Source organism: Sinocyclocheilus anshuiensis, unplaced genomic scaffold (genome assembly GCF_001515605.1).
Source record: "Sinocyclocheilus anshuiensis isolate Anshui unplaced genomic scaffold, SAMN03320099.WGS_v1.1 scaffold544, whole genome shotgun sequence".
NCBI classification, from domain to species: domain Eukaryota; kingdom Metazoa; phylum Chordata; class Actinopteri; order Cypriniformes; family Cyprinidae; genus Sinocyclocheilus; species Sinocyclocheilus anshuiensis.
The window spans coordinates 2,567,439-2,581,506 of record NW_015555763.1 but is presented as its reverse complement, the minus strand read 5'-3'; the positions used below and the strand labels follow the sequence as shown (position 1 = coordinate 2,581,506).

General features: G+C 38.0%; 1 protein-coding gene across 1 annotated transcript in view; it reads right to left on the bottom strand.

The window, feature by feature from the left end:
• Positions 1–466: 466 nt before the first annotated feature.
• Positions 467–14,068, bottom strand: part of fut8a (fucosyltransferase 8a (alpha (1,6) fucosyltransferase)) — a 115,724-nt gene continuing 102,122 nt past the window's right edge. The window contains exons 4-10 of the mRNA XM_016467999.1: positions 11,710–11,872; positions 10,136–10,250; positions 6,862–7,099; positions 4,363–4,609; positions 3,696–3,872; positions 2,502–2,652; positions 467–1,090 (exon numbers count right to left, since the gene is read on the bottom strand). Of these exons, the coding sequence (XP_016323485.1) occupies positions 758–1,090; positions 2,502–2,652; positions 3,696–3,872; positions 4,363–4,609; positions 6,862–7,099; positions 10,136–10,250; positions 11,710–11,872 (1,424 nt within the window). The 3' untranslated portion in view covers positions 467–757. The remainder of the gene's footprint in view (positions 1,091–2,501; positions 2,653–3,695; positions 3,873–4,362; positions 4,610–6,861; positions 7,100–10,135; positions 10,251–11,709; positions 11,873–14,068) is intronic.

The window sequence follows — 14,068 nt, the reverse complement described above, 5'->3', positions numbered from 1 at the left end:
CACACACACACACACACACACACACACACACACACACACACACACACGATAAGCCTTACTATGAAAATAAAAACAGCATAAGTCACATTTAAAAGCACAGTATGGCAGTGGAAATTAATAGCTCATGGGTGTGAAGAAGAGTGTCAGTTGGTGTAGCGATGGCATGAGAGAAACGAGTTGAGTGAGGCTAAGAGTAAAGGATGTCATCATTGTGCACAAGGAGGTATAAGAGCATAGGAGGACGAGAGTAACCCGGGTTTATGATTCCTTTGTTATGATCTGTTTGGAGTCGCAAAGTCACTTCTTCCAGTTGTGTTCTTAAATTAACATATTCAGTTCCCTTCATTACACGGAGATTAATTAGAATTGAATTTATTTAATACACGAGTTTCACAATTTGAGTTGAATTACTGAAATAAATGAACTTTTCCACGACATTCTGATTTATTGAGATGCACCTGTACCTACAGTACAGTGCCTTCAGTTTCTGTTGCCTTGAGTCCATCCTCTTTGTTTTTTGTCTTCCACAACCCTGATTGCCATTTCAGGGAGACTCAAAGTCCAAGCACCAGAGCAAGGAATGTGTCCCAAAACCCTGTGAAGAACCCCTAGTCAACACCCACACACAGACACACGTAACCGAACACATTCATACACACTCACACACACACAAAGTGCATTCCCATCCGGGTGGTCCAGGGTTTTCTCATTTCATTAACAAGAGTATTTGTACTGTCTTTGCAGTCTTTGTTTCAATCTACGGCTTCTTAAGAAGTTTGTCTGCTTCTGGGTATGTGGGATACTTCACTGTCTCAATCTTCTCTTTGACTTTATAAGAGGGGTAGAGGCCGGTACGGCCTGTTTTGCGGTTGATTCCCTTGGAGTTTCCATCCCAATGGTTGCCCGCAACTCCAATCAAATCTCCAGGCTCAAGTGGGATGTCGTCGCTGTTGCGTGGTTGGTGAGGGTAGATAGCGATCTGGTTGTGGGCGTTCTGCCCACCGAAGTAGTAGATGTCATCGAGGGAGTAGAAGAAGGAGGAGGCATCTGGGTGGAGAGTCTGCATGATCTCGTAGGCCACTCGACACACCTGCGCACAATGGAAATGAAAACAAAGACGCACGGTCACAAGCTGCTTTCAAGCGGAATCTTCTGAGCAGAGTGGAGTTGAGAGAATATGCAGGTGCATACTCAGGTGCACCTGACAAAGATGAATGGACTTTACAATGGTTAAGCGCTACTCATGAAAAGCTGAAGTGAAGATTAAGGACTATCAGAACAAAGTACCCACAGACTGCTCATGAACAGTCTAAAGCATATGGCATATAAAATGTCAAGACTTCAGATTTCAAAATGGGAAGCTTGGATCTGACTGGCTGGCCTTTCTGGGAGTTTTTAATCACTCTATTGAGAAACAGTCTTGTTTTCAATGTTTCAGGCTGCTATAATGATGGATTCAGAGGAGTCACTGGACAAAAAGTTGCCTTTCTAAAGCTGGACATGCTGTACGGTTTTTATGGTTCTTTACAATTGTTGAATGGTAAAGTCTTCAACAGGGGAAGTGAACCTTGTTCCTGGAGCGCTACCTTCCTGCAGAGTTCAGCTCCAACCCTAATAAAACACCAGAACTTGGTAATCAAAGTGTTCAGGGTTACTTGAAAATAAAAGGCAGGGTAGAGCAGGGTTTGAACTGAAGTCTGCAGAAATGTAGTCCCTCCAGGAGCAGAGTTGGCTACCCCTGCTCCACAATATAACTTGAGTGAGATCTTGGTTAAAAGTCTTGGTACACTGTGACATCCACGTCTTTTATGTCAAAGTGTACAATATATATTGTAGCAAAGACTTTGGTCCCAATCGTCCTGTTGAAAAATTGTAGGAGCAATCCCACTGCTCGACTGCGACTTAGAAGATTGATCATAAAGGCAATTAGTCTTCTGGCAATGAATATGTCACACTAAACAATCAAATATTGGTGCTCTGTAATATACAAATAGTATTTAATATAATTCATTTTGGCGGCCAAAATCGACAGCCAAAAATTGCAGTGTGAAGTGGGCGATTCCTGGCCAGAATAAATGGGCCAGACTTTCTGCCGATAGTAAAAAGTTTGGATCTGCAAGACTACTGATTGCCAGACATGATGTTCTAAAGCTAAAATCACAAATCACAAAGTCTGCACTGTACCAGAGAGTACTTGTAAAGAATATGAGTGTATCTAATAAAAAACCTGAAGTTTAACATAAAGTGGACTTTAGAAGAAAGAAATGACCAAAAACCCTAAAGCAAATCCCTAAAAGAATGTTTTAAAAAGAGTAACAAGAAGAAATTGAGAGTTATGGAACGGTTAAGTCTTAATCCCACAGAAATGCCGTGGGAGGTTTGGGCACTTCATGCAAAAAAAAAAAAAACCCTCATACAACAGCAGAGTGCAAAAAGGGACAAAAAGTCAGTGTGGGAAATGAACAGAACAAAAACTTCTACAAAAGTGGGTCAACCTGTACCTGTGAAGAGAAGGTGCACACTAAGAAGTTGGTCCTGGAGAGGAAGTGGATATCCAGGATGACTCCTCTCAGAGAGTTTTCAGTGTAGCGGTTGTGTAGCCCAGCCGACCATGAAATAGAATTATCACTTATAAATTCATAATCAGGGTACCTGTACACAAACACACAAAAAAAGTGGGTTAAAAGGCGCTCCCTGACGGCACTCCTCTTGCCGTGTTCCAAACCCTAGTCTGCTGCCTACCTACAGTATACAGCATGTTTAGACATCATTTCAGGCATGTTCATGATGTCAAGGCTTTTCCAAACAGAGGACAGCAAGTCTTATGAAACACCTAATTTTATCAAAATTCTAATGCAGCATCCTTTGCCGATAAAGGGATCCCAAAATGCACTACATGCTTAAATTGTATACTAATAGACTGGGAAATGAACAAATTAATTAAAAATGGGTTAATTTAATTAAAGATGAACAATGTCACCATGGGCATAAATTTCATCTAACAGTTGGGGGGGACAATAAACATAAAATTTCTCAAGAGCAGTTTTTGAAAGTCATACCAATAATACAGCCAAAATTGTACTTGTAAGGATATGTGTACATAGAGAAAAGCCTTAAATTGACTGTGAGCCTTAGGGAATGTTCACACCAAGAACAATAATTATAAAGGTAACTATAAGGACAACTATATTAGAATTCACATCAAACACACGATAATGTTCTGTTTATTATAAACGCACACTGCAATTATGTCATCTGCCATTTCGAATGCTCGAGCTCTTTAAAGTCGGGTGTATTCTGATTGGCTGTCAATGTTTTTATTGTTTGTCAGCTGGAAAAAATGTTCTGAAAGTGATTCCAATGATATTGTTCCTCTGTGTCGTCATTGTTATAGCTGTGGTGTGGACTATTCTCAGAAATAAAACAAATATTAAAACTTTATCGTTATAGTTATGTCCTTGGTGTGAACTGGAAAGTTGTCGCTTTATAAACGGTTTAATTTCAGTCACAAGATGTTCCATGTTGGTTATGATGCCAACTTAGGGTATTAACGATTCTAAGACAACTTATTATTTCTGTCTAATATTTTCCATTTAATTACCTAAAGGTCCTTAACAGAAGAAAAATTCAATTGCCAAGCAACACAGCATGAGATATTAAGACTTGTTTTCATAGACTATATAAACTGTACTCACTTAGACTTGGCCTCCTGCAGTAGAGAGGGGTCATCCGTGGCGAGGTAAACCCGTTTCTTGTCCACATGCATGCGCTGGGCCAGACTCTTGTAGTGGTCCTCAACATGCACCATGTACTCTTCTATGGGGTGGAATGCCGCCTCTGTCCCTACCTTATCTGTCCGGCGCACATGCACCCTGGAGAGAAGAGCAATACCTGGGTCAGCCTGATTGTGTGAGAAAGGGATTCAAGGTCGACAATGAACAGGAAAAAAATACAGACCAGCAGAATAAAATTTCTTTCCATTTTTTTAAACAGATGTTTAAAGGTTTTGTGCTTTGGGGTGCCGAGTTTCTGAAAATGCCAACCATTATGTGTCTACGTGTGAGTGTAAGGATGGGCGGCTGAATAAAGAGACAACAGAAAGTAAGAATGGTGTGTGCGAGAGAGATAGAGACAGAAAGATGGCTGTGAGTGGTTGCGCTCCCAGTAGAGAGCGAAGTGGGTGTAAGTGGAGACTTATATATATATATATATATATATTTATTTATTTTTATATCCAATAATATATTAAGTAAGCATAGTGCATTCGGTATCAGAAAGCTCCACTATTAAAATACAGTGAACTTTGTAGCATCTGAGTGGTTTTAATGGCCTGGTGTGATGCTTTGATGTGTAATGTCTCACCCTATAATGGGGTGCTTGAAGCCCAGCTTGCTGGTGGCCTCTTGCATTTCCTTCAACAGCCAAGCCTGAGGGCGGATCAGGTACTTGACAAACTGAGACACCCACCACACAGGTGGGTCACCGTGAAGCCTCTGAAGCCGGTCTGCAAGGTCTTCAGGGATAGCCAGGGGCAAGTACGGGGGACGAGGGTGCAGGCTGTCCACGATGGGCAACTCAATGACTTGAACATCCCGATCGTTTGCTTCACCTACAGACAATGCACAAGACAATGAGCGGAATGCACTGGAAAAATGAAATATTGCAGTATGGACTGAAAATTGGCCAAACATGCTTTTCCAATAGGGGACTAATTTACAATTATCAAGTCAATAAAGCTTGACGGAGGAGCTGCTCGCACGGAATAGAGAGCGGGGGCTGAAAACATGAGAGATAAAAAAGACCCTTAGGCCAGAAACGTACTACATGTAGGTATGAAAACAGATACAAATGCTTGGTGAATACAATAAAAGCAGGCGGCAATCTGTACATACTTTACATTACATTAACGCCTTTGGCAGGCACTTGTATCCAAAGTGACTTGCAGTGTATTCAAGGTGTACATTTTGCCAGTGCTTATACGCCATATTCTTCAAGTATGTTCTTCAAGTATGTTCTCAACCACTAGCATGAAGTAATGGAAAAAGCTTTATCAGGGAAAAATGTCTTCAAAGAGGCTGTGCGCGCCAGGTTTAAATGATGCCTTATGCAGCATTAAATGTTAAAAAGTATTTTTCACACAAAGAAGTGTTGGAGAAACTCCCCAGCCTTTCTTATATAACCTTGCTGCTAGGCTCTTTGCATGGGGATGAGGTTTTCCAGCCCAGCACCCCTCATTGCACTGATAAACAAAATAACTCTCTCTCTCTCTCATCCTCATTAGAGCAGCAAGAGAATCTAAATTACATCTTGTCCTTGCATCCTGATGAATAAATTGAAGGGGTTGGGGGGCTTCAGGGGAGGTGGCTTCTTTTTTTATTTTTAATTCATGCTGTCTGTGCGTGTGTACCGCTGAAGCAACACTGATTCATTTTAATGCTGCGTGTGTTTGGGTGTGCCTGTTGCTGGGGGTATTTTCTCTAAACGCCAGCAGGATTATCCTGAAGGATTTGGCCTGCCCTTTGACACGATGCGTGTCATAACTAGAGGCTTTAACAGGGTTATGTTATGTACATTATTGAGAACCATCTCTCGAAAGCTCGACTACAATTAGGCTGAATTCATTTGGGCACCGCCAGTATGTGCGTATATTAAGAGAATCCAAGATGTTAATGCTAATGTGTGAAAACTGATGGCATTGCGCTAGCAATACCGAGGTCACGGGTTCAATTCCCAGGGAATGTGAAAAGCAGTGAGTCCCGGCCCACTTCGAGCTCAATACTTTGGATAAAAGTGCCTGGCAAATGCATAAATGTAACGGAATGAGTTGGAATAGCATGTTTAATATAACTCGCTTGCTCAGTCTCCATCTCTGTCAATCTCGCTGGTCCGTGGAGTGCAGAAACTCAGGCGTTAGGGCGAACTAAGAGAGATTGTGTCCTCTGGGAGGAAAGAGTGATGGGAAATCGCTGCTTTGTTTTGAGGTAATTTCTTTCATGTTTTAAAGGCAGTCTCTCCTTCCCCTCTGCTTTGCTTTTAAGAGCACAGCAGGTTCACTCCAGCTGTAGAGAGATTCCTCTGAATGCTGGCTTTAGCCTATTTGACAGACTCTTACAGCGGGTCAGTGTATATATGTTTTCCAAATGAACGTTTTAAAAACGTCCATTATTAAATAAATGTAAAAAAAAAAAACAGTGGAATTTCAGTGTGGACTGAATGTAATTAAGGATGCACTGATTTCAAAATTCTGTCAATACTGATTAGCTGACTATATGCTTTTTGCTATAGCCAATCACCAATAAATGACTGATAATAAAGCTTTACACTATTATAAACACTTAGAACTACAATCAATTCAATCAATCAATCAATCAATAAATATTACAATGTACACTATGAAAAATGGATATTCAGTAAAGATTACATTTAATAGTGCTTATTAGTGTTTTTAAAGATTAAGAGAACATTAGATGATGGCAAAGGCAATCTGAATATTAAAATATGGGAAATGAGTATGAACAATAAAATATATAGTATTGACTCTATTATCTAGGCTTTGCAAAAATCTGTTATTAAAGGATGAGAGAGCACAAACCTCTATTGAAGTTTCATTCATTTCACAATAATACTGTTTTACCATATTTTTGATCAAATAAACATCCTTGGTGAGCATTAATGACTCCTTTCAAAAACCTTAATGATCCCAAAATTGTAGAAAATCTAAAATGTAGAATATGACCTCTTTAATAAGTAATCATTATAATAATCCTTGAGGCGTGATTTAGTTTAGTCGCATTTTTTAACCTTGTATGTTACGTGTTGTTATGTGTTGTGTCTAATTTGAGGGGCATGTGTGTTACTGACCAGACCAGTGTCCAGTGGAGGCCCCCGTGCGGTCAGTGCAAGTCTCGCTAACGGGTTTAAAGACAGTCTCCCATCCACCGGTGGCGTAGCGCCAGTTCTGTGACTCCAGTATGATGGTGCGCTGTGTGCCATAGGCAATCATGAAGCAGTAGACCACATGATGCAGCTGGCAGCCGTAACCACAACCCTTATTGATGTTACACACCAGCTTGCGAGCCTTGCTGCAGTCCTGAGGGTTCTGCAGATACAGATCAGTAGAGAGAAATGACCGAAGAGATTTCTACACATACAGTGGACACGTTTAGACAAAGAAATCACATTTAAAACAAACATCTGAATTCCATTACATGAGTAGAAATACAGCTTGAGGCTGCTGTATATGGCATTTTTATAGTCCAGCAGGTTCCTTGATCTGCTAGATGTCAAAAACACCACAGAAATTTGTATTTGACAGCTGAAGTGTGACTTCTGTACCGTGCTGTTCAAGACATTTGTATAATACATCTTTCAAGAATATCAGTACGATAAAAACGTGATAGAATACAAAAAAAACCCAAAAAAACAAAACATGAAGCAGATTTGTTAAGGTTTTTGAAACTCTCCAATCATCTCATGCATGAAAATATTTTTAGTATGTGCAGGAGGAAATGATAAATTTGGCTCTGACACCAGAATAATATAATGTCTGAATGATCTTGGCTAGATGAAAGAAGACGAAACAAACAGGACGGAAAATGGTCCCTCCATCTATCGCTGTTTCTCTCATACTGAAACAATAGAGAGGCGAATGACTGGAGTATAGCGAAAGAAAGGAGCAAGAGAGAGAGAGAGAGAGCACTGTAGATAAGAGATGGATGACAGCAGTGTAGTGAGACAGACAGAGGACTGTCATTTCTCACAAGAGACACAGCTTCTTTGTTATCAACCTGTCTGTCTCTCACACACAAAGTAAAATACACTCCATCACTTTAATCACACTCCAGCTCTCATTACCGCTCTAACATGTCTCTCTGATGGAGAGCACTGACACAAAGCTATTAGTCAAAGTTAACATAGTACTAGTAGCACAAAAGTTTTCCCCTAGGCCAAATGAGTAGGTTATAATACAATATAAAAAGGCCAAATACTTAACCATCATCAATATCAAACCAGAAATGGGCTTCTTTTGACCCATATTACACTGGTTTCATGCAGCATTATCATTAGTATTAATAAAAATGGCCATAATAACAATGATTTACATTTGATGACATTCAAAACATTTAATAGGAGGATATATATATATATATATATACACTGTTATGTGATATATAAACACACACACAGACACAGACACAGACACAGACACACACACACACAGTGTATAAATTCTTATGCTCACCAAGGTGATTAAAAATACAGTAATAACAGTGATATTGTGAAATATAATTACAATTTAAAATAACTGTTTCCTCAGCTGAAAATGTAATATTATGTTTGATATGTTTTCACACTTTTCATTAAAAAACACTCTGCTTGAACAAACATTTTTCCATACTTATCCAGACCTGGAAATTACTAAAATGTAATTCCATACTTTTCCATACTGAGCAGGAATCCTGACTGTAACTTACAGACCCCAAACTTCTGAACGGCAGTGTATATATGATAAATATAATTGGAAAAAAAGGAGAATTTTCTGTATTACATTACTAAGTACAGTAAATAAACAGACAACTTAATTTTGATTATTTCATAATAATAATGTTTTTGTGAATGAGAAATTGCCATTTTGCCATTTAGCTAGCTTCTGCTAAATGACTTGAATGAAAAATGAATTTGCACCTACTGTAGAGTTTGATTGGATGTATGGCCTTGAGCTTTAAAGTAAATTATATTGAAAGCCTATTAATAACTAAGCCTATTAATTAAAAAGATAAGCCTATTTATTTTCTTCTCTTATTATAAAGCCGTATTTTATTATTTGCACTTGGCATTGCAGACATGCGACCCCTTTCATACCACTGCTTTATGAAACTTAAAGATAAATCTATCACAAATATGCAGTTATAAATATGGAGATTATCAGGTAAAAGCATCAGTTGTCTAAAGCCTCAATGTGCTGTTGACATTCAAACCGTAACTTCAGCATGTGTCTGTGGTCTGAAGTCTTTCAGCTGGAGAAGTTCAGGCTACAGGTTAAACACACAAAATCAAGCTGAGCTCTGCTGGTTTCAGCCTGTGTGCTGGTGCGAGGCACTGCATTGTGTTGCAGCTGAATGTCAGTTTAGTCTCCAGTGTGGAGTCAGCGCAAACAACCGCCCCATCCCATCTCAGAGAGAGGGACAATATACTGCTGTCCCGCCAACTGCAATATAATCATCCCTCTCATTGATATATGGGGAGAGGGAAGGAGGAGGGTGAATGAATGTGATCTTGTTCAGCCATAGACTGTATTCACAACAGAAGCCATATTTAATTTGAAAAACAAACAAAACATGCAGTCAAAACTGAGGCTGTGAGGGTTGGAAGTAGTGCCAAACGCTTTAGATATGGAGGGGGACCCCAACATTCATATGAGCCATGCAATATAGGTTGTTCAATGGAAATTTCTCACTTTTTTACATTTGATCCAGCCCAATCTTGAAAGTTTGGATCTATTTTGGGATAGAAGTAGAGTCCATTGAATATGTCATACTGTTGTGTACTTCCATCCCTCATAGCCTCTATTTCGTTCCTTTCAAATTAAAAATAGCATCCAATGATTATGAACAAATCAGTGTTTTTGCATCTTTTACATGAACAGATCATTTCCACACACTAACTCACATTTTTGTTCACTGAAGTATCTTCCTTTCAAAGAATTAGACTGCTTTTCTGCCCTTAAAGACATGAGCAAATAACATTTGGAGTCTCAGAGTAGCACTTTTATTACATTAAATTAAACACTCTTTCAAGAGCCTCTTATTAGAGTTTTAACACACAAGTTTTAACATAAAATAATACTTGTTTTGTAACGAATTGGTTGAGTAAATGATTCAGTGACTCATTCATGACAGAAAAAGACTCACTTATAACCACCAACAGGCATAATTATATAAGGTACACTGAGTGAATCAGTTCACAAATCTGAATGAATCTTTTTAGTCAACATGATTCAAAAGATTTGAGTTACAGGGTTGAATCAAAATCTCAACCACGTCAGGGGTCAAATGAATGAAAATGTCATAATAAAACCTTCCTAAAGAAAGAAAAAAAAAGAAGGAAAAAACGAATGTGTGTGTATGTCGTGTACCTGTAAGTATGTGATTCTGTTCTGTACTAGGTCGGACAGTTCTTTAGCTTCCTTCTCTCTCCAGTCTCCAGCACTGTCCGCCTGGCTCAGACGATACAAGTCTGTCATGATGGACCTAAAGATTGCATAAAGACCACTGTAAAACACAGCTGCTAATTAAGCCAATTGATTATGGCTAATTACAGAACATTCTGTAAAGAAATAATATTAAATTAGTTTTACAGTCACAAACTAAAGTCAGCCTGGCCTATGCACTGCTAATCATCCACAATACAATTAAAACTGCTCTAGTAATGACTTTGTCGGCTTTTCAGCATTACATGGACGTCTTTTTTCTGAAGTGCGAGCAAACGCACTGATCTAAACATACACACTCATTAAACCTCAGCAATGGTATTACAGCCCCATGAGATTACAGCTGTTTAGAAAGAGATTAGAGATGGATAGGATTTTTCCACTTTAATAAAATGTAGCACATGATTAGGACAAGTGAAAATGAGCTTGCACAAAAAAAGGATGCAAAGTCTGCATATATGTGCATTATGGATATGTATTTCTCCTCTATGCTGGGATTCAAAAGTATTAAACTGTTATTCATCTCTTCTATTGTACAACAAAATGTTTTGAGGCCTTAGATATTGAAAACATGGGGGGAAAGCCCCTGAAGTGAATTTCAGTTATTGGTGTAATAAAGATTTGATGAGAGTTGTATGGGGACCAGCTAATCATTTCACATGTATCCTATATTATTATACTATGATCTATCCATCCATCCATCCATCCATCCATCCATCCATCCATCTATATGTACAGCTACTGTTGTATTTGATGTTGATTTGATTTCATAATTTACAACCATAATGGTTCAGACTGGGAAATTTTAATTGATTCAGTTGAGGTATTTATCATAAATGGACAGAATGCTGTGTTTTATGTTTATAAAAAAATATGACATTAAAAAGGAAAAGAAGTCTTAAAAAATCTATTACACAGAGCAAATATAAATAAATAAGTTTAATTTCTCATACTGGTGTGAGCATATATTTAATTGGAAACGCATTTACACATTTACCATTTAAAAGGTTTTTTTTTTAAACAATTAACACTTTTTATTAAGAAATTGATACTTAATTTAGCAGGGGCAGTAAAAACCTTTATAATGTTACAAATGGTTTATATTTCAAACAAATGCTGTTCTTTTGAACTTTCTATTCATCAAAAAATACTGAAATAAAATGACGGTTTTCATAAAAATATTAAGCAGCATAACTGTTTTCAACATTGCTAATAATAAGAAATAATTTTTCATCAGAAAATCAGCATATTAGAATGATTTCTGAAGGATATAACACTGAAGACTGAAGTAATGGCTGCTGAAAATTAATCTTTGCATCACAAGAATACATCAAAAAAAAAAAAATATATATATATTAAAATAGAAAGATCTTACCCCCTCAAACATTTGAAAGGAAGTGTAGATTTACAGTATAATGCAGACCGATCTGCTGTATCGGCCAAAATGTCTATATGAGTGAATTGCTGATGTTTACATATACTGGATGTGTGTGTATAACCTCTGCTGGTGTCCAAGGTCCTGCAGGAGTGTGTCCACATGTTTCTGTAACGCTCCAGTCTCCACCAGTGCTAGTTTCTTCAACTCACTGCATACGAAATACCACAGTTCCCTCACGCCGTTCTCCACCTTCCTCCTTAGCTCCTCCTGGTCCTTTCCTGGGCCTGCATACACACACAAACAAACGTTCATATTATTTCAATGCTAATGGTTACTACTGAGAGGAAAGACCAATATGAATCAGTCTGGTACTCTAATCAGCCAACATCTGTTCATTTTGTGATTATTGGCATTGGTCAATTGTGACCCTGGACCACAAAACCAGTCATAAGGGTCAATTTTTCGAAATTTAGATTTATACATCATCTGAAAGCTGAATAAATAAGCTTTCCATTGATGTATGGTTTGTAAGGATCGGACAATATTTGGCCGAGATACAACTATTTGAAAATCTGGAATCTGAGGGTGCATAAAAAAATCTAAATATTGAGAAAATCGCCTTTAAAGTTGTCTAAATGAAGTTCTTAGCAATGCATATTACTAATCAAAAATTAAGTTTTAATATATGTACAGTAGGAAATTTACAAAATATCTTCATGGAACATGATCTTTACTTTAAGCTGCAGTCCGTAACTTTTTTTGGTTAAAAATGATCCAAAATCAATATTTGAGTAAGTACATAACCAGCCAGTGTTCAAAACTATCGCCTTACTTTAGCCCGATTCACAATGGTTAGCTTATAATAATGTTTTCTAATTTGAGTGCTACGGGTAGGTCTTCGCGGGAAATTCGAGCATGGCACTGCGTCATTACGTCACTTCTGTAAACACAAAGAAGTTGTCCCGGCTACTAGGCTATCGCATGTGAGGATCCTGCAGGTGGAGGATCGTTAGCCTTTTCTCACAGCAGCCAGAATAATTAAATGTCAAAAAATCATTTTGATGGCGGATTGTAATCCAGAAAGGATTATATGAAACACATGTGAATGAAATTAAATTATATTCCAGTTTTAAATGTGCTTCTGATTACAGATAGCCTGGGATTACACAAGATTTGTATTTTAAAGACAACCAGTTCGAAGGGAGCATAGTTTGCTTTTTGGGTTAAAAGAATGTCTTGGTATGAAATTCGAATGGTATGACAATTAGAGATTAGACTGTACTGAAATTTAAATCTACTCGCGTATACACACTATACTCATAGTCACGCAATGCTGATGTTAACATTAATAATCTGAGAATAAAGTATAACAATACTCATTTGCATGGTTTGATGTGATATGAGCTAATTGATCATTAAATTTAATCACCATTGGTAGCATGATTTATTGTAATGCTTTTTTCCTCAGTAGGTCAGAACAAACGTGGCAGACTTGTTACTTACTTGTTCAGATGACAATATACGCGGAAAATTCTTATTTGGGTCATATATTCCAAGACGTAGGCTAGAATCTGTGATTACTAAGTATAGGATTCACACTGGTGCGGTGACTGACTGCCACACATACTCCTCAAAACATTAGATTCATCCGTGCCTGAGCCGTGCAAGAGTACAACCCACACAAGGAAGATAATTCCGCAAGTAACTGCAATTCCAGGTTTTCAAACAGAGATGACGACAAAGAGGTAAAACTTACGTACTGCAGCTTTAATATCCTAATGATTTTTGGCATTAAAGAAAAATCAATAATTTTGACCCATACAATGTATTTTTGGCTATTGCTACAAATATACCCCAGCGACTTAAGACTGGTTTGTGGTCCAGGGTAACAATTATCATATTCACCTGTCATGTGACAGATAATGCACCTAGTCAACTATAGTCACCTCGTCTGTTTCAATATGTTTGAGTGAAGTTTGAGTAAATATCGCATACAATACACTACTGTTCAAAAGTTTGAGGTCAGTACGTTAACATCAAAAGTGACAGTAAAGACATTTATAATGTTACAGAAGTTTTCTATTTCAAATAAATGCTGTTCTTTTGAAATTTCTAGTCATCAAATAAAACATCAATCAAAGTTTGCTCATATCACCACAATTGAAGAAGGTGCAACAATTAGCATTCAGGGAATTGTATTTACACGTGGATGAAGCATACAGTGGCTATCACATACATCACTAAATTACATACTGATGCACTGTTGCTGAGCGTATGAAAGAATGTGTGTGTACTGTAGTCCGTGTGAACTGTGTATGTGTGTGAATGCGCAAAGATGTGTGTGGGATTAAAAAGCAATGTCATTCAATAAGGGTATCAGTGGCCGTAAGACAATCTGGCACATGGCTGTGATCCTCTGTGTATAGAGTTCCACTAGTTCTTTCTCTAAAGAGATCATGCAATGCAATACTATAAGGGCG